Here is a 21,673-nt window from a genome sequence, read left to right as displayed (position 1 = left end):
AAATGAATTTTTAGATTGTTTTCTCAAGGTCCATGAAGTATGCTGCTGGGATCTCAATTGGAATTGCATTAAATCTATATACCAGTTTTGGAATTATGGCCATTTTCACTATATTAATCCTTCCTATGCAGAAGCAGGGGATGTCTGTCCATTTTCTGATATCATCTTCAATCTGTCTTTTCAGAGTGCCATAGTTTTCAGAGAAGAGGCCTTTGATTTCTTTCGTTAGGTTGATTCCTAGGTATTTCAGTTTTTTGGATGCTATTGTGAAAGGAATTATTTGCCCTATTTCTCTCTCAGTAAGTCTGTCATTTTTGTAGAGGAAAGCTATTGATTTTTGTGGGTTGACCTTGTAACCAGCTACTTGACTGAATTTGGTTATTAAGTCTAGAAGACTTTTGGTGGAGTTCTTGGGGTCTTCTATATAGAGTATCATGTCATCTGCAAATAATGACAATTTGACTTCTTCATTACCTATCTTTATTCCTTTTATTTCTTTCTCTTGACTAATTGCTGTGGTTAAAGTTTACAAGACTGTAAAGAACAGTAGTGGTGATAGTGGATATCCTTGTCTTGTTCCTGATTTTATTGTGAAGGATTTCAGTTTTGACCATTTAGTATGATATTGGCTGTTGGTTTTTCACAGATGGCTTCTATCAGTTTGAGGTAGAGACCATCTATTCCAATTTTTTGTAGGGTTTTTATCATCAATGCATGTTGGATTTTGTCAAATGCTTTTTCTGCATCTATGGAGACAATCATATGGTTTTTGTCCTTGGCTCTATTGATATAGTGTATTACATTTATTGATTTGTATATATTGAACCATCCCTGCATCCCTGGGATGAATCCCACTTGATCAGTGTATATGATCTTCTTGATGATCTTCTGCATTTTGTTTGCCATTATCTTATTAAGAATTTTTGCATCTATGTTCATTAGTGAGATTGGTCTATAGTTCTCTTTTTCAGTTGGGGCTTTCTCTGCTTTGGTGATCAAGGTGATGCTTGCTTCCAGGAATGAATCTGGGAGTATTGCTTCCCTTTCAATTTCATTGAAGAGTTTAAACAGTAGTGGCAGCAGTTCCTCTCTAAATGTCTTGTAGAATTCAGCAGTGAAGCCATCAGGGCCCGGGCTTTTCTTAGTTGATAAGTTTTTAATTACATTTTCAATTTCGTTGGTTGATATTGGGTTGTTCAGAATTTTTAGGTGTTCTGCGTTCAACTTTGGTAATTCATATGTATCTAGGAATCTGTCCATTTCTTCTGTGATGTCCATCTTATTGGCCTATAGGTTCTGGAAGCGGGTATTGATGATCCTCTGGATTTCTGCTGGGTCTGTTGTAATTTCACCCTTTTCATTCCTAATTGCATGGTTTGGGGCCTTTTCTTTCCTTTTTCTGACAAGGTTGGCTAAAAGTTTGTCAAGTTTGTTGATTCTTTCAAAGAACCAACTCTTGGCTTCATTGATTTTTTTTTTTTTTTGTATTGTTCTCTTAGTCTCCATTGCATTGATTTCTCCTCTGATCCTTATAATTTCCTCCCTTGTATGAGCTCTGGGGTTGTCCTGCTCTTCTTTTCTAGAAGCTTGAGGTTCAGCATCAGGTTGTTTAATTGGGCTCATTCTGTTTTCCTAGTATGTGTTTTCACTGCTGTGAACTTCCCTCGTAAGACTGCTTTCATTGTGTCCCACAGATTCCGATATGTTGTATTGTCATTCTCATTTAATTGAAGGAACTGTCTGATTTCTTCTTTAATTTCCTCTGTGACCCATTGGTTATTCAGAAGTGTGTTGTTCAATTTCCACCTGTTTATGAAATTTTTTGAGTTTCTTTTGCTATGGATCTCCAATTTCATTGCACTATGGTCTGATAATATATGGGGGATAACTTCAATTCCTTTGCACCTACTTAAACATGTTCTGTGTGTGAGTATGTGGTCTATTTTTGAGAATGACCCATGTGCAGCTGAGAAGAATGTGTATTCTGATTTAGTGGGGTGGAAGACTCTGTAAACATCTGTTAAGTTCATTTGTTCAAGAGTTCGATTGAGTTCTAGTATTTCATTACTTATTTTTTGTCTAGTTGATCTACTATTTGAGACAGTGGGGTGTTGAGGTCAACCACTACAACTGTATTAGCGCATATGTGACTTTTCATGTCCATTAGTATTTGTTTTATATAGTTGGGTGCACTAGTGTTTGGTGCATAGATATTTATGATTGTCATCTCTTCCTCTTGGATTCTTCCCTTTACAAGGATATAGTGTCCTTCTTCATCTCTCTTAATCAGTGTTGGTTGGAAATCTACTTGATCTGCCAAGAGGATAGCTACTCCTGCTTTTTTTCGGGTTCCTGTTGCATGGAGTATTGTTTTCCACCCTTTAACTTTCAGTCTATGAGTTTCCTTTTGAATTAATTGTGTTTCTTGTATGCAGCATATTGTTGGATTTTGCTTCTTGACCCATTCTGCCATTCTATTTCTTTTGAATGGTGAATTGAGACCATTAACATTGATGGTTATAACTGAAACATATTGACTTGTCATTGCCATGACTTTTTCTTTTTGTTGGGTTCTCCCCCTTTATATTTAATTTCTTGTCATGCGAGGTGGGTTCATTCTGCTTTGCTTCCTGGGGTTGTGATCCTCAATGTCTGTTCCTAGGATATTGTGTAAAATTCTTTGGAGTGCTGGTTTGGTATTCACGAAGTTCCTAAGGTGCTCTTTGTCATGAAAGTATCTTATTTCTCCATCCATTTTGAAAGATAGTTTTGCAGGGTACATCAATCTGGGTTGGAGGCTGTTTTGTTTTAGGGCTTGGAATATGTCACTCCAAGCTCTTCCAGCCTTGATGGTTTGTGTTGAGAAGTCTGCTGTGATTCTGATGGGCTTTCCTTTGTATGTGATTTGTTTCTTTTCTCTGACTGCTTGGAGAACTTTGTTCTTCTGTTGTGTTTCTGGAATCTTAACAATTATATGCCTATGTGTAGATTTTTTTTGATCAAGGCTATTTGGAGTCCTATATGGCTCACTTATCTGTATGTCAAGCTCTTTTCCCCTGCTTGGGAAGTTTTCTGCCATTATTTCTGTGAAGAGATTTTTTATGTCCTCTGCACTCTCTCCTGTTTCTTCATTGAGCCCAATCACTCTTATGTTATTCTTCTTTGCATCATCTAGCAGCTGCTGGATTGATTTCTCATGTTCCCTTATAATTTTGAAGCAATTTTTCTTTTCCTGGTCACTAACTGCAATCTTATCTTCTATATCTGAAATTGTGTTCTCACATTGGCTCATTCTGCTGTGTAGACTTTCAGTGCAGTTTTTCATGTCCTGGAAATCTATTTGCATCTGTTTTATGGATTCCATTTGTTTCTTATGTTGGGATTCCATCATGTTCCTGAGCTCCTCTCTAGATTTATTAATCATGTCTTGCACTAGGGGCACAATTTCTCCTGTTATCTGAGAAATTATTTCTGATTTCATTTTTTCCAGATCCCCTTTTGTTGCCAGTTCAGTGGGTCCAGGTGGTTGAGTATCAGAGTGTTCCGTGTCTTTTCCCTTTGGGGTTGCTGTAGGTGATCTGGAAGTCTGGTTTTGAGACTTATTTATGTGTTTTCTCATTTCGACTGGGGCAGGGGGCTGTTAGCACCTGCATGTATTACCTCCTCTGAGCTGGAAGAGGTGGGACAGGGGCCGGGAGTAGCAGTAGGGATGGTGACCCAAAAGCCCTTTCCTGTGGGCTGGGAGCAGCGGGAGGGATGGTGACTGTGAAGCCCCTTCCTCTGGACCAGGAGCATTGGGATGGTGGCTCAGAAGCCCCTACCTCTGGGCCAGGAGCGGTGGGAGGGATGGTGGCCCGGAAGCCCCTTCCTCTGGGCCAGGAGCAGCAGGACAGAAGGTGGCCCAAAAGCCTTTTCTTCTGGGCTGGGAGCAGCGGGAGGGATGGTGACTGGGAAACCCCTTCCTCTGGACCAGGAGCAGTGGGACGGTGGCTTAGAAGCCCCTACCTCTGGGCCGGGAACAGTGGGACTCAGTACCTTGGTCTGGTGGTCTGGTGTTCTGATGTCCTCTGCATCTTTGTAGTGTGGAACCAGGTGGCTGCCTGTCTGCAGTGGGGTGATTCAGCGTCTTCTGCGTGACTCGGGACCTCTGTAGGGCGTGCCCAGATCTGCCTGTCTGCAGTGGGCTGATTCAGCATATTCCCTGCCACTCGGGACCTCGGTAGGGCTTGAGCAGACCTGCCTGTCTGCAGCAGGGTGATTTGGCGTCTTCCGTCGGACTCAGGACCTCGGTAGGGTGTGCACAGACCTGCCTGTCTGCAGCCTGTAATACATTTTTAAAATGTAAACATTCACTGTATTTTTTTTTTTGCAGAAGTGTTATACAGTGTTACTCACTGTATTTTTTTTAATTTTTGGCTTTGGGAAACAGGTATTTTTATGAAATTATGTTACGTATGTTAACATATAATAAGTCTTGTAAAATTTTTAATATGTATTTTTAAAGTCTCAATTTTAATATTTGGTATGGAAAGTATTACAAAATAAAACTTTTTTCATATTCTAAACAGTTTTTAAAAGTAAAGGGAGGTTTTGAGGGCCATACTTGAGTTTAGAGGTCATCCACACCCACAGGTCGCACAGTAAGGTCGCACAGCTACCTTACTATTCACTGTATTTTTTAATCAGTCCAGGTGTATTAATAGTCTGATCACAGTACCTTTTGGGAGTATACGGTTAGGAAAAAAATATCCCTCAAAGGATGTCAGAGACCTAGGTCAGGTACCATGACTTGAGAGTCATTTAATTCCAAGTCCCCCTGAGAAGAAACTGACTTGATTTTGTGGTTTTATTCTCCATCTATCTGAGAACTGATCAGATGTTCACAGTTGGATTCTTAATCACAGGAATTTGTTAATACTTCCAAAATTACATTTTCTGCATTCTTGGCATCTCAATAGAGGGGAAGAGGAAGGTGAATGGAGGCCCTGTCCTCTTGAGCCCTGGGCAGCAAGCCAAAGTTGCCTGTGTGCTGGAACTGTGGCTATGGGGCTGGTACCAATAACCCCTGAGTGCATAGAGCACTACATGGTTTCCAAAGCCCCTACCTACACATTAGCTCACTTCCCCTCGTGGCTGGCTTGTGATATAGGCAGAGCAGGTAGAATCAGAAGTGAACAACATTAGTAACCGAAGGATCCCTAGATACTATCCGAGCCAAAGCCCACGTATTACAGGTGGGAAAACTGAGGCTCAGAGTGGGTAAGCAGTTTGACCATGGTCACTCAGATAGCTGTGGTAGAGCTCAGCTGTGAGTTAAGCTCTCCTTTTCTTATTCTCAGTCCAGGGACTTTTAGGGACTGCTTCTCACCATAAAAATAGCAACAACAATAATAAAATATAGGAGATGTCACCATCACTTCCATTCATTAAGATAGTCATTTGAAAGATTGCTGCGATTGTGTCTTAATTTTGAAGTCTCTGGAGGTATTTATGTTTAACTTCAACATACACTGAACAGCTACTGTGTGCCAGGTGTAATGTAAGCTTCTGAAACACATACACTGTTTCTCTCACCTCCACTGGGAACCTTTGCCAAGTGCTCCACACAGTCACTTCCTCCCGCTACTGTGTGCCTTGCATCTTTGCACATTCCCCTGACTTGTCTCTGTCTAACAAGATCAAAGGAGGACAGAGATGAAGGAGGGCTTCTTTGCAGAGGTTCAGACCAACCAAACGTGTTTGGATAGTTTTTGTGTTAAAGCAGAAATGATGTTTGCTGTTGAGTGCAGGTGTTTAACTTTGCAGGCAGCTGTAAAAGCCTTGGTAGCACATTGGAGCAGGTGTTCATCCCTCTTTGGTGACTGGGTTAAAGGCTGGTATGGTAGGATACGGGTGCATAAGTGCCCTTATCTTAGGAATAGCATGAACACAAAAATAGATTCATGTCTTTCAAGCACTAATGAAAAGAACAACAATGGAAGATCTGTTGTGAGCTTGCCACTCTTTACAGGTCTAACCCATTTTGAGAAGTGAAAGAGCATCCTACAAAGTTCCTTGCTGAAGATATCCTTTCGGGAAATTATATTCCTTTCAACTGCATGTTCCCTGCTATAATCAAATGCATCAGTTGTAGCCTAAGCTCAGTGAACTGTCTCATGGAGTCTCACATTTTCACATGCAGAGAATCAGTTGTAATTGAAAGTGCGAGTGAGTGCAGTTCCACATGGATTGGCCAGCAGGGTGGTGCACTCTGCTGGTAATTCCAGATCATCAGATCTTGCCAGAGAGTAAGTGCAGAGGACCCAGGGACTAAGAAGTGATGTCATTCTTCTTGGTGTCTGAAACACCTTTTAGTAAACCCCAAGGCACACATCTAGAACCCATAGTGAAAGGGGATGTGCTAGGCCTCTGATTGCTCGCGGCATGCCCCTGGTTGGTGATGAAAGACAGCGCTCCAGGGCTGGGGAGGCAGCTCACTGGTGCACTTTCCCTGGCGTGTAAGCCCTGGGTTCCATCCCCAGCACCAAGAGAGGGGCACGGGAGGACGAACTCTGTTTTCAGGCTGGGGCTTGCTGTCTCTTGGTCTACTTAGGTGAAATATGAACTATATTTTATTTATTTCAATTATTTTCAGTTGACTTACAAAATTATATACATGTCAGGAGTAACTTGTGATGTTTTGGCATGTGTTTGCATTGTAGAATGATTAAATCAAGTTAATAGGCATATTTATCATCTCACATACTTAACCTTTTTATGCTGAGAACATTGAAAATTTACATTTAGCAATTTTCAAGTATATAGTATGTTTGTAATTATGGTCATCCTGAAGTACAATAGATCTCCAGAACTTCTTCTTCCTAATTGAAATGTTGTGTCCTTTGAACAACATCTACTCATTCCCCTCTCCTCCAGGTATACATTTTAAATGATCTAATTTTGGAGACTAGCCTTACTCAGAAAAAAGAACACCTAAATTGTAGAAGGTATAGATCATTGAGTATTTTTAAGACACACAGAAATTATAATTCTACTTTAAACTGTTGTCACGTAGAGTTACTTTGGGTTGAGGTTTGATGAATACATAAGTAGTGTTTGTCATGAATGTTATCAACTGGATACAAACGCACAACTCAAAAACACTTGGAAATAGTCTATCTCTTAAGTAGGTTAAGCATCCCTTCTAAATCTCGTGTGCATTTTAATGTACTTACTGCCTCCTTTTTAAAGAGTGCTAGGTAAAATTCAATCTGTGTCAGCACTCGTCTGAATAATACTTACAAATTCTGCTTCAGCAGTGCCACTGTGAATGAAGCTGTGAAGTACCTGCTTGCATTCCAGCTCTTCATACATCAAAGTCTCTTTTTGAACTAGGTAATTATAGAAGAAAAAAATCATGTTTTAGTGCTTCGTGAGAGTCCTTATTAATATTACCTTTGAACTGATTAATTATGTTACCTATAAAGATTGGAAAAAAGCATTATATAACTTACTCATTAAAAAGACTTTCACAAACTTTGATCCCCTCTACCTCTCCCCAAAGTCCTCTTTTATTTCCCCATTACATTGATTTTTATGTTTAATGTTTATATATGAAAATGTTTGATGGACCCAACATATGCAGACTCCCGCCTGCTTCACAAAATGTATCATCTCTCTGTTGCTGGCATCTTGAGCATGTGATTTAATTACCCTTGCTCTTAGAGTGAAACACTTTGGCTACATGCCCTAAAAACTCAAGGAAGACTTGAACAGCACCTTTTTTCAAACTGTGTGTTTTAAAGAGCTGAGAAGGTGCCCCTTCTGATAACAGAGGTGGGAGCCTGGGGGCCTTTTCCTGTTTGGAGACTCAAACTCACAAATACACTGTGTTACAGCCCAGTGGAACTGTGCTACCAATCACATAGTAACCTCCTCTGTAAATGAGAAAGAATTCTGTCCAGCTGCCTCGTGTTTCCATGAAAAAACTCAACAGAATGTGTACAATCTTGTCACCAACTATTAGGCTGCATCGAGAGAAGATAAATGTCAGAGTATCTGGATTGAAGGTGATAACAGTGCCGGCCTCCCTGGAGTTGGAAGTTCACACCTGGGACAGAATCTGAGAGTTAGAAGAGCCCCTGGACAATCAGGAGTCCTCCCCAGGAGCCTCCTAGTCAGTGACAGAGTGCAGAAGTGGAGCCCTGGAAGAAAAGCTAAAGGTTCCTAATAAATGAACCAAAGGGCTGAGAATGTCTCACCCAGAAAAGAGGCAGCAGGGGATGGGACTGCTGTCTTCCAGAGCTGACAGATTGTCATGCCAGAGGAGGAATGGATGCATTCTACTCAGCTCCATAGTGCAAGCCATGAGTAGAAGCTCCTGGAAGGCAGGTTTTCAGCTCACACTTGGAAAAATGGTCTGATCAGGCCACTTCAAGCAGCAATGAGCTCCCTGTTACCAGCAGCGTCCAAATGCCGAGTGGTCCTTTGTGTCCCGGACAGGGACAGTGTGAGCAGGGAGTGGATAAAATGATATCAACTTCCCCTAACAATAGGCCACTTATGCGAACTGTCTTAAATGTTTATACAGGGCCTACTATATTTAGTGCCAAGAGGGGCTTGACTTTCCAAGTGCCCAGAAATGAAGTTGCTCTGTTTTTCTTCATCAGGAGATGACCCATTCCTGGCCTCCTACTCTCACTGCCATGCACACTCCTGGAAACTCTGAGTAGAAACCATTCCCTCCCCCAGGGCAGGTCAGTTCTCCTCCACTCTCCTTTACACCCAAATCTTCTGATTGAAATCTTAATGATACAATGTTTTGGTTGTCTAGTGCCATGACAATCTAGAGTCCCCCTGCCCCTCAAAATGATAATATAAAAATATATATATTTAATTTTTTTTGAATTACCAGGGATTGATATCAGGACCTTGTGCTTCCTTGCTTGCGAGGCAGGCGCTGTGCCACATAATTTTTAATGAAAGAGAGCTCTTAAGACAACCTACACCCACACGCTCACATGCATATCTTACTACCTGTGCATTACCCGGCCTGTGCAACTGTGTGCAGAGCTGATAAATCGGAGGGGATGAGCTACAAGTTTTAGGTTAAGAAAACCTACACTCCTCACACTGATGGCTTGCTTTTCATCTTTGTATATCAACCTCTAGTCTTTGCTCACAAGCAGAAAAATCTTTGCAAACCAGCATACCACATTTACAGCCCTGCCCTCTTTTCCTTCTCTATGATTCTATTGTAAAATCTTGAATATAATATTTTCTTCCCAGTAACAACTTATCAGCATCCATTTTAAAAGTACCTAAGTAGATGTGTCAAATGTAACAGCATACTTTTAAATTTTAAAAAATGACTTCTTTCCTTCCTTCTTTCCTTCTTTTCTTCCTTCCGTTTATTCAGAAACTATTTACCAAGGGCATAAAACGTTCTTAAAGTTAAGGGTGAAGATGGCAAAACACTGTATGTAGTAGGGGTCTTCACAGAGAGCACAAGACTCTAAGAAATATGTAGCCCTCCCCTGGGGAGTTGAGGAGCTGGTCACCATGGGAGTGGAAACATTCAGAGAATGATCAGGCACTTATGGGTGGAGGCCGGCCCCAAGAGAAGAACACCCCATGCAGAACACCGGAATAAGCAAAAGCACAGAGAGATGCAAGATCATGGAGTGATTTGTATGAACAGAAGGTGCCAAGTGGCTGGAGTGATTTTTCCGATGGGCCAGTGGAGAAAGATGAACTCTGGGCAAATGAATGCATTGCTCTGTAAGGCCTTGGAAGCCATCCAAGGAGTTTGGAATTTATTTATGAAAAGAGAAACACCCAATCAAATCCTTTTAGTGTTGGAGGTCATGACTTTGACAACAACTCTGGTCTAAACTATGTTGAATTATTCCCTCTCACCTTTGAAGAGAATTGGAGCTATGTGAGCAGCAGCCTCACTGTCCGAGTCTGGGGGTGTGGCATTCCTTCTTGTATCCCCACTCCCCTTCCTTAGGGCTCCCTGGGCTTGGTGTCTCTCTCCCTAGCATCTCCAGCAAAAGGAGAACTTCATTGCTTTCACTGAATGCAATATTTGGACAGAAAGTGCAGATTTTTAGTTGGGTTTTCCAGTTTTGTAGATAATTGTGCAAATTGTAATTTTGATATTTCTAAATGTATACAAAAGAACTGATTGTGTAAATAGATTTTCGTAGTATGAGCACAATTTGTAATCAGGCACAATTACATTTTCTGCCAATTATATATGCCACACCGATCCCATAAAAAAGGTAGAACCACCCCCCCCAAAAGAAAGGTAGAAGCAAGTGAGATAAAATGGTAAAAGCAGGACTGCCACACACCCACTATTTTGTTCCATTTGATTCCTGTCAAAATGTTGATTTGAAGGAAAAGCACAGCAACACAATCCAGTGGTACCATATGTCTCACCTTATTGTAAGCACTTAATATTTACTAAATAATTCAATCCTCACCACAACCCAAGGCTACTGGTAACTTGCTTATCCATAATTTACAGAGGAGGAAGTAATATGCTGGAAATCATTCAGTTAATAAATGACGGAAGCAGCATTTAGATCTAGGTGTTCAGACACCAAGGGTCACACTGTCTCTCAGAGTGTCTTGATCCAACCAGAGTCACAGATACCCCAGGTGAAATTGAATCTTCCCCAACATGGCTGTCTTCTCTAATGCACGGAGGTAACAAGGCTGTTGCCCTTTCGTCTGTGTTGGCAGCAGAAGTGAATGATACCATCCTCTCGGAAAACATCACTTTTCTTACATGTCAGAACTTGCCTAAAGGCACAAATGCTGCCATAGGGACTGTGATTCTGCAAGCTTTTAATCCTGGCTCTGCCCTTGACCTTTGTTGGCTGTGTGTTTCTGTTCACGTTCCTCTGAACTTCCATTTCCTCTTCAGGTTAAGTAATCTAATTCCATGAATTTATAAAAACAAATATAGTTGAAGAATCCTCCATTTAAGTTTTCTTACCAATCCCTAGCTGAAAATGCCATGTTTCCCCAGAGAATATGGAAAACACAAAGAAGGGCTAAGTGCATGCTAGGCAGAATTAAGGGTGTCCTTAGGGGAAGTTTAGTAAAAGAAACATCCTCTGGAAGAGAGATTGGCATCCTGCAGCCCATAAGTTTTTAATTTTTAAAGAAATTTAAGTAGTTAAAATTATCAACAGAAAAATTATATGGTATTATTAATAATATGATCGTGAATATGGAATTCGAATCTCAGTGTCTATAAATCAAACTTTCTTTGAAGCAAGTCACACCCACTCATGCTGTAGTGGGCAGAACTCAGTAATGGTGACATAGTCAGAATGTCCCCCAAAACCTGAAATGTCTAATACCTGGCCCTTTGCTGGAAAAGTCTGCTGACCCCAGTCCTAGAATCTAGATCCTACAGGATCCTCTGGTTGTGGGATTATTATCAAGCCAATTATTTAGAAGGGTCTCATATAAGTTTGTGAAAATAATTTTACATCAATATTTTTAGTATATATGACATGTTTATGCAAGATGCACAGATCAAAGTCAGGTTTTTTAAATACTTGTACTATATGGGTTAACAATTACTAGGTGAATAACACAGATGATTTTAATATGAGCAGGCTATTTCCAGTGAGGGTTGGATATTTATGTAATATGACTTTGGTAATATAAAAAGATGTTTCATTTATTTGGACTTCTGGTTTAATGTCTAGCCAGTTTAACATTAAAAATTATCAATAATATATAATATCCATTACTTACATCAGCCAGTAAAACAATCCCATTTACTCCTTGGGTCACTGCCTCGATGCTCTGAAAGAACTGATTGTTTGGGTATTAAATCCAAAATACTAGACCCAAGGATCAATGGAACCAAACAGAAGATGCAGAAACAACTCCAAACACACTCATAAACCTTATCTTTCACAAAGGGGCCAAACACCTTCACTGAAAGAGAGATAACCTCTTTAATAAGTGGTGCTGTGAAAACTGGCTTTCCACATTCCAAAGATTAAAACTAGACCCATATCTTTCACCATGCACTAAACTAAACTCAAAACAGATCAAAGATCTAAATATTAAAACAGAAACAATAAACCTGCTGGAAGATAGAATAGGTAAAACTCTTGAAGACAGAGGTGTAGGCAAAGACTTTAGGAACAAAATCCCAATCACACAGGAAATATTACAAAGAATCAACAACTGGGATCTCATCATATTAAAAAGCTTTTGCACAGAAAAAGAAACCATCAACAGAATGAAGAGATAACCCACTGAATGAGAAAATATTTTTGCCAACTATTCCTCAGACAAAGGGCTAATATTTAGAATATATAAAGAACTCAAAATTTATACCCTCCAAATTTAAAGATCCAATCCAAAAATGAGCATCTGAAATCAATAGACATTTCTCAGATGAAGAAGTACAAACAGCAAATAAATATATAACAACATGGTCAACATCAATGATCACTGAAGAGAGGCAAATAAAAACAACACTGAGATTCCATCTCACTCCAGAAAGAATGACTAATATCAAGAACTCAACCAACAACAAATGCTGAAGAGGATGTGGGGAAAAAGGAACCCTTCTCCACTGTTGGTGGGAGTGCAGACTGGTACAACCACTGTGGAAATCAGTGTGGAGATTCCTCAAGAAACTAGGATTAGAGATCCCATTTAACCCAGCTATTCCCTTTCTTGATATCGTCCCAAAAGAGTTAAAAGCATCATACCACAGCAATATATGCACACCCATGTTTATAGCAACACAATTTGTGATAGCTAAATCTTGGAAACAACCCAAATGTCCATCATTCCATGAATGGATAAAGAAAAATGTGGTTTTTATATGCAATGGAGTACTACTTTGCAATATAGAGGATATACCTGAGACATTTTTAGGTAAATAGATGCACCTTTAGAACAAGGTTTTAAGTGAATTAAATCAAACACATATGTTTAAATATTGCACTGTTTCTCTTGTGTGAGAAACCAAAAGCATAAATAAGGACCAAAATGAATGATAGATATTGGGAAGTAGGAAGAAAATGTTCATAAGGGAAGGGGAACCAGGGGTGGGGGGGGGAATGGAAGTAAAAAAATGTAAATAAAGCTTTTGTAAATGGGGAGGGGAGGAGGAGTTGAAGGATGGGGAGGAGAATGGAGAAAAAAAAGATTAAGATATATTATGTAGAGGTACAAATTCCCTATGATGAATGTGATCACTATGTATGACAAATATGTACTAATAAAAAATAAACTTAAAAAAACAAAATTCTTAGATGAATATTTTAAAAGTCAGGTTTACAAGATCAATACAAAGACTGATCATGTGTTTTAGTCTCTGATCTGATATTTGGTTTGATTGACCATGGAACTTGCTATTTGACTTCCTAAAAGTATACGAGTCCAAAGCTGCCTTGTACCTCAATATTAAAACCTTTAGAAAAATAACAGATAGAGATATCACTTTGTGGTTAAGTACATACAAGTAGTGACACAATGTTCCAGGTAAAGGAATTCTTGGATAATTGAAGGTTATCCTTACATAGTAGCCATGTAATAGAAATGATTTTGAATTATAATTCATATTTTCCTAATTTCTCTTAAGGACGTGACTATGCTTTAGTTGTTCTTGATAACACAGATCGTACGAACATCAGCTGTTGTATTATGATGTAATATTATGTTATGATGCAGTTGTGCAAGGAAAGAATGCTTGTCTCTATGTTGCATTAGCATAGACTGTTATTTTTCAAGTTCTGACTTTGCTGTGTCATTTTTTATGGATTCCTGTGCTGTTAGTTTCCACATCTCAATGTTCCTTCCCAATAGCTGGGCTTCTAGAAGTATTTCCCTTTTTTTGCTGTATGATTGGCTAAGCAGGGAAATCAGGTGGTCAGGGTATTTAGAGCTCTTTGTCAAGAGGCAGTTCTTTATCAGGGAGGGGAAGAAGCCTTTGAGCAGCAAACTGCATAGACATCATGTTAGAGGCCTTTGTCACCTCTTGAGGTGATGGTTATCTGGTGATCATCAAGGAAGAGACGTATTTTGTGCCACAGAGCCATGGTAAATAGATTGGAAGGTTTGCTTTGGATTAAAGTGTGGTGGTATAGTTATTACTTCTTTTAAAGATAAATTATGCTGTAATCTTCTGTTTCTCTGTAGAGTGTTGAGATTAAGTTTAACCTTAATTAAATTGAAGATTACTGGTAGCAGTGATTGATGGCTAATTCTTAGATTTATTTGAATTCATTGGCTCTAGTTTGGGAATATTTGCTTGGCACTTTGTACTAATTCTCTTATGCAGCCCCACGGTGCTGTGTGGCCTGGACAGTACTGCAGTCGTTCTGTGAGATCCACACACATGTGCCACACTGCCAGCAAGCTCCGTGTGTGCAAATCTAGATTTCTCAAAACACTGAATGAATTGTGTAAAGGGTGACTTTCAAATTAAATTTAAATCCATTTAGATAACTCTCCAGTTGTTTCCTATTCTTCAACTTGCAATGAAGTTTTACCGACACTCTTCTTGTACAAAATGAAGTACTGCTATTGCAGACAAGGTAGAAAGTTGGAGTGGTTTCTATAGAAGAGGAAAACGTAGCCTATCTATTAATTATATTTGAACCAGGTCCCCTATACTTCCGTAGAGGCATATATGGGTCATTTGTTCCCATGAGGCACAAATTTCCAAATAGACTCCAGCCTTACTTATAATCCTGGTAAAAATGGCTGTTACAATCATGTTGAAGCATGTTTGGCTAGCAAATGTTTATCGTTCAAACAGAGCTACAGAGAGAAGCCTAGTTAATATAATTGTTAACAGTGGTTTCCTACTTGCAAACATTTGTTGTTATATCTTCAGCAAATAACAGATATACCTTTTGTTCCTCTTCTATCATTTAACTAAAGTACAATGTGTTCTTCCTTATAGGAATCCCAACATCTGACTCCAGGATTCACCTTACAAAGTAAGTGCTTTTGAAAATTTCTTCTTAGTTCAAGAATCCATATTCTTTCCTCCTTCACTTTTCCCTGTTTCCCACTTGGTGTCATTAAAAGAGCAATAATGACACACTATTTTATTTGATATATCCAATTGGTTCCATTTTTTATCTGTTATTCATGGCAGGAGGCAATGAAACCATGTGACTGAGGGGGCTGGCTGTTAGGAGCCTAATTTAATTCCAAATAATCACGTGACAGTAGAAACATGAACAGTAATTGTGCCCTCTCTTTTCAGAGTGGAGTGATCCAACCAGCAGAGCTTCTACAAAGTCAGTATCATTCAACTTGTGAGTACTGGGGCTCCCAAACTAGGCTTCCTCTCGGGTATTGGGCAGGGAAATAGTGCCTTGATGTTGAGCTCTTTTTTTCTTGTTCCTTCCTGCTCCTTGACACTGTGAATCCCAATCCACAGTAATAAGTGCTTTGGTTGAGAGGCGAATCAGACTTCCTGTTGTCTAAGTCCATTCAAACTGCTGTAACACCACAAGTTGAGTGCTTATAAATGACGGAAATATGTGTATTATGGTTCTGGAGACCCGGAAGTCAGAGATCAAGGCACCAGAACAAGTGGTATCTGCTGAGAGCCCATTTCCTCATGGACAGCCATCCTCTCACCCTCACCTCACATGGCAGAAGGGATCAGCAGTCTCTCTCGGGCCTCTTTTAAAACCCAGGAATGGTAGCTCACACTTCTAATCCCAGCACTGACTTGGCAGGCTGAGGCAAGAGACTCATGAATTCAAGGCCAAGTTAAGCTCTGTAGCAAGATCCTGTCTCAAAAGTCCAAAACAATTAAAAACACAAAGTAGATATGAAGGCACTAACCCCATTCATGAGGCCTGCACTCTCATGACCTAGCTACTTCCCAAAGGTACCACCTCCTAATGCCATCACTTTGGGGGTGAGGACTCAAATACTCAGGCTATAGGACCCGTGATAAGTAAGTAGCAGTAAAAATGAATGTGCTCACTATGATGTTCTCCAGCGAAGCACACAGAGGCTAGGTCAGTCTCTGGGATAGGAAAGTATAGTAATTTCAGTGAAAAACATCAATAGCAGGCTTGTTGCCCACAGTCTGACTACTTGTTTGGGCATCATGTAAGTAGCTACAGACACCATTATGCATAATAGCTAGCTGCAGCCAACTAGGTTGGGTAAGTGATGGCACATCTAGACAGCCACGATTGCACATGACATGTCGTGTGGCTTGCTATGGCCAGTGAGCCCAAGACTATTTGCAGGTCATCTGGCATCTATATATTAAAGACAAACAAGATCAGCTGAGAAGTGAGAGAATAAGATTATCATATGGTGCCAGGTTGAAGTTCAGAAGCCAGGGCCCTATAGTTTGTTCAGCACTGTCTTCATTTTTTATTAACGTTAACTGAAGGAGGAGTTTGTAGAAATTAATTTCTTCAGATAAACTATTGTAGATTTTTAAATATCCATTCGTCCAAGAATATACCAAGGGAGTATTTCTCTCACAACTTCTTTTCTTCCTAGTAATAGAAAATGGAAGTTGACGTTTCTGTGTAGTCATACATATTTGAAGATTTTCAAAATGGAATAATTTATGGTGTTGAAGTGGCCTAATGTCATATTTGAAGCGAATTGGTCACCTTTTGGAAGATCATGAAGAATTGCATAAAACAACTGGGAATGATTCCCACAAAGTCAATGCCAGTTCTAATCCACATTCTTGTTGACATGTAGCAGCAAAGCCCCAAAGCCCTGACCCCATCCCCAGCCCTCTTATTTGGATTTCTGGCCTGATCTTCCCCTTCTAATTCAAAGCTCAACTTCAGCAACCAAGGATCCTCAGTTTTAGACACTGGTAAAATACAAGAGAAGAGGATAAATAAAACCACAACCCAGGCATAAGGGCCAAACTATATGGAAGCACAGAAATCAAAATCATCTTTATATTGGTGAATTCAGCTTTTTCATTAATCACATAAACAAATTGTCCTTCACTTTATTATCCTCCTCTCCTACCTCAACCTTACCCACATTAAAAATGCAGTGAAACACACACACACACACACATTTGGAAAATCACTGCAGGTTTACAAACATGAAAATTATTTTCTGATGTAAAATGATCTTACTCCAAAAGTATGAGTGTTAGGCTACCATGGTGCAATACGCTGCTTTCCATGTATACCATAGACTGCAATATTTCAGTAGTTTGTAACTAACAGAAATAAACTCACTAGTGGTGCTTTATACTTGGAAACTGCATTTCAGAGTACAGCACTTTATAGCACAATGGTATACGGGGCAGTCAGTAAGAGGAAGCGTTAGTCAAAGTAGAAGGCACTGAGTCCATTTTGTGAATGACCTGCTCTCTCTTTTGGGCTGCTTGACCTAAAGTCCAAGCCCTGCCCATCAAATTTTAGCTGGAATAAGTTCCTTCTTATGGTAGGGTATAGGTTTAACATTGGACAAATCGTAGTTTTCATAAAGTAGTTTTCTTTTAGCTTCCCAATTAGGATCAGCTCAGCCATTACTATTATTTTCCCACATTTTACCACAGTGTTTTGAAGCCAACTTCTAGGACTTGCCATGTGGTGGGCAATCCTCAGGCAATTGAGAACATTTGGAACATAGACTGCTGGTGCCTGGCAGCAGATGGGAAGAAGCCCCTAAGCTAGCTGGGCCACTAGAAAGATGCCCACCCGGAGTGGGCAGTTGTACTGGGCATGTCCCCCCCACTTAATGCAATGGAGTTTAGAGTAGTGCAAAATGGAATCCCTTACTTGCTGGGACACTTTACACATTTTCTTTACCTTGGCTTGCTTTCCCTGGTTGACAAAACAAAGATCTTCCCTTTGCCTGTGGCCAGGTCTGAAGATACTGGCCACCGTGTGACTGGCAACTGGCCGGGTCACTCTTCCTGCACGACAGCTGCTGCTTTCTCTGGGCCTGACCCGAGCACATGGCTGGCCTTCCAGAGAACTGGGTGTTTTCTGTTCGCTTGGTGTACTTCATCCAGTTGCGGTGCTTTTCACAGGGTGTGCACCACCCAGGTGACGCCTGGGCTGCTCCACCCGGAGCCCTGAATGCCGGGGAGGCAAGAGCACTGCACTGAGGGATTGGGTGAGCTGAGTTGGAGCCTCTGCTCTGTTGGAATTGAGGCCTTGGTGGGAAACACTGACGTGGGGTGCGGAAAGTGTGAGTTTAAATCATAGGAGAATTTATCTTTATTTTAAAGTATACAGACCGAGTCGCTTAAGGAAAAGGAAACAAATTAATAGGCATATATCTGGGTACACACACAATCACTTGTCAGAATTTAAACGTAAGCATTCTCTTTAGTAATTAAACCTAGCAACATAAATGTACTTTTGGCTTTTGTGTGTGTGATATACTGGGAATTGAACTTAGACCCTTCTCCCTGAGCTACATCCTTTTTTTTTTTTTTTTTTTTGAGAAAGAGAAAGAGTGTATGTGTCTCACTAAGTACTAAATTACCCAGGCTGAGATCCTCCTGCCTCGCCTCCCAGAGTACTGGGACTAAAGGTGTGTGTCATCCCACCAGCTAAAAGGACATTTAACCTTAATCCTTAATCCTTTCTGAAGGATAGAAGACCCAGCAGCTCTCTTCCCCACTGCCTACCTTTAGCCTCTATGAGACTGAGCTGCATCACAGTCTTTGCAAAGGTCTTGCCCACATCTTCTGAGTTCAGTGGGGTTTCTAGCCTGCTCCAAAAATGGTCTGTGTCCCTTAAAAAAGGCAAGGCACAAACTTGAGAAGGTTGACATGTTTTTCAGAGCTATAGAGTTGTCTATCTGCACAGTACTATCATATTCATTCTCTCTCTAAAGGATGCACCACTTCAGTTACCAGATTCAGTGGACACATCAGACATTGTGTGACTGTGTAGTTTCTTAGTGGAGCCATTAAAAGCAAAGGGGTAGAAAACAAAGACCCAACCAAAGAACTTGGATTTTCCTTATTGAATTGCATTGCTTTATCTAATTGATGATAACACTTGTCAGTCATTTGCCATAGAGCACCCTTGAGAAAATACTTGACCTGTTGTTTTTGTTTGTTTGTTTGTTTGGGGTTTTTTTTGAGCCATCCCAAGTTAGAACAGATAAGGCACACCCAGTTGCCCTGGGAAGAATTTTCAGGCAGCTTCCGTGAACTCATGGGAGTCCATCCAGTTGGCCTGTGACTTCAGTTAGTTTTGCGAGTACAGTTGAGAACGTGCCAGCTGCAAACATCAAGGACCTTTGTGACTCTTGGTTGTTAACATTTGGACTCTATCCAATTGGAAACCATCCAAACCCGCTTTTAACCAAGCAGCTCTTGTCTTTAAAGCCATGCTATCAAGAACGTCTGGATGGTTTCCATAAAGGCACATGTAACCATAATGCAGTTTTGCCTTGCCGTAAATCTAGTTGCTGTACTTACAGTATTAGTGACATGTTTTAAAACATCCCTGCCAGGGAGGTGATGAAAGGCCACGTGGAGACAGATGGGTTGTGGCCAGCCTCGGTTTATCTGTGGGTGCTGGATGTGCATGTCACATGAAAACATGCCTGAATGTAGCTCTAGGTGGGAAGAAAGGAAACGGTACTATCACCAGAATGGCAGAAATCTTAATAACCACTGTGCTTTTGAGCACATGTGCCAGGACCCATGCCAGGCTCGTCTATGTCCATTTGCCCAAGTAAGCTTACCAGCCATCCATATCGTGCCATATCATTCTTATTGTACAGGGGAGTAAAGCAGAGATAGAATGCTGTCCCTCTGCCTACAGTGTGCACAGTCTGTTGGAAGACAAACTAACCATGCACGCTTATCTGGAATGAATGTTTTGACTACAAACATATAGAAGTGCCATCTAAGTATCTTTGCTCCTTGGTAGGAAAGTTGGAGTGCAGACTGAAGGCCCTGTGGATTCAAAACCTCCTTTCTTCCCACTGAGATGCCCTTACATATATGATCTGATGCATTCAAGGACTAGGTACTCAAAGTTTGGCCTTTCGAACTGTAAGTAAATGAGTAGAGCTGGTTGCCAGGAATGAGTCCCACAAGAAATTGTACCTCTCTTCTTTGGAAGATATAAAACTGGATGTAACTGCTTTGTTAACTAAGATATCATTATTTTTAAACTTTACTCTAAATGTTATGAACCATTCATTACCATAGAGAATAAAAAGATTGTGAGAATGTTTTTCAGATTGTAATATCTGATACAAGCATTGCATTGTTTCTTAGATGAATTTCAAATAATTTTTATTACCCAAACCCTTACATTTATTACAGCCTTTCTGCCAAAACTTTCAGCATTGAAAACACTTCCTTTCAGACTTTCATGTCAGATTTCAGAACTGCCGTGCTGTATTGAGAGCAATGCAACCCACATTCTAGCAGTTTCATACATTCTCCCCTAAGTAGATGTTTGGTTTGCTAGTTAGATGTAATTTCAGGAGCAAAGTGACTGGGTAATGCAAGAGAGAAAAAAATGACTGTTATCTTCTTAATCAACTTAATTCTTAAACAAAATACATAATTTGGTACTTGAAATTTAGAAATACTGATAATCGGTTTCAAGGCTTATAAAAGCCACAATAACTCTCCTGAAAAACTGGTGATCTCGGTGATGTTCAGGAGTTTCAGTTTTAAACCGAGAAGTATGCCAGTTCTTGCTTTTAACCTGTCTTGCATGCCCTGTGACTCAGAGCTTGCCAACTTTTCATAAGGACTTAATATATTTTTGGAAGTTCTCCATTGCATCAGGGACAGCCACCTGGGAGCAGAGTAAACAAAATTTGGCAGCCTGTTCAAGCTGTGAATTAAAGGTAATTCACAGTATGAAATGAATCAGCATGAGGTCCTTAAGAAGAGTAATCAGACATCAAGAGATTTTTATGTTGAGGATTGTATATTGGCTAATGTGACAACAAGCAATATTGGCATTTGGAATGTTCACACCAAGGAGCGCTGAAGCTGATGGCTGACTTGCTAGGTGCCAGGACTGAAAATCAGGGCACCTTCACAAAGAGAATTGTAGATTTCTACTTCTATCACACAAGCTAAAGATATAAATGTTTTTCACTCAGCTAGCATAGTTCAAAGATCAGATTTGGTTTTGACAGTGTTTTGTCAAGGGCCCACATCTAGAGTAGGAATTTTGTTTTTCAGGTGGATTTTGAGATACCTCTGTATTGGAGCAAGTTCTTTCTCTCAAGGAAAAGTTGAATATCCCTTCTCCATGATTTGCATTCATATCTTCATTCATTCATTCACTCACTCATTCATCCATTCAAGTTTTCATTCCTTTCAACAAAGATCTATTCAGTCCCTAGTGTATGTAAGGCTCTGGACCACACACTGGTAACTTTGAGGGGAACACTGTACATCCTTCTTCAAGAGCTGAAGATTAGATTTGCACTGATAACACCACTAATCAACCAGCTCAGACTTACTGAACACCTAATATGTGCCAGGTTCTCCTTCTCTTTACAAGTCCATGGAGTTCATCATCATCACAGAAACAGAGTCCTCAGTAAGAGTCAACAGCTCAGAGTCATCGAGTAAGTTGTTCAAAGTGCCACAGTAATGAAGGGTGGAGCCACGATGGCTCCATAGCGAGTGTGTATTCTTCCTACATCAAAGCTACTGCGTGAACGCTTTGGAGATGGTTGT

The 21,673-nt window shown here is 40.3% G+C and overlaps 1 protein-coding gene across 10 annotated transcripts in view; it reads left to right on the top strand.

The window, feature by feature from the left end:
• Aff2 (ALF transcription elongation factor 2) overlaps nucleotides 1-21,673 on the top strand; it is a 475,133-nt gene that overhangs the window by 315,200 nt on the left and 138,260 nt on the right. For 7 of the 10 annotated variants that reach the window (XM_021249150.2, XM_021249151.2, XM_021249148.2 and 4 more), the window contains 2 exons: nucleotides 14,939-14,975; nucleotides 15,248-15,299. In XM_021249150.2, the coding sequence (XP_021104809.1) occupies nucleotides 14,939-14,975; nucleotides 15,248-15,299 (89 nt within the window). The remainder of the gene's footprint in view (nucleotides 1-14,938; nucleotides 14,976-15,247; nucleotides 15,300-21,673) is intronic. The other 3 variants (XM_021249149.2, XM_021249146.2, XM_021249147.2) reach the window with 1 other exon arrangement.

This window comes from Heterocephalus glaber, unplaced genomic scaffold (genome assembly GCF_053883595.1).
Source record: "Heterocephalus glaber isolate CG9 unplaced genomic scaffold, H.glaber_assembly_v1.0 deba00001762, whole genome shotgun sequence".
NCBI lineage: Eukaryota > Metazoa > Chordata > Mammalia > Rodentia > Bathyergidae > Heterocephalus > Heterocephalus glaber.
This window is presented reverse-complemented; position numbering and strand designations above follow the sequence as displayed.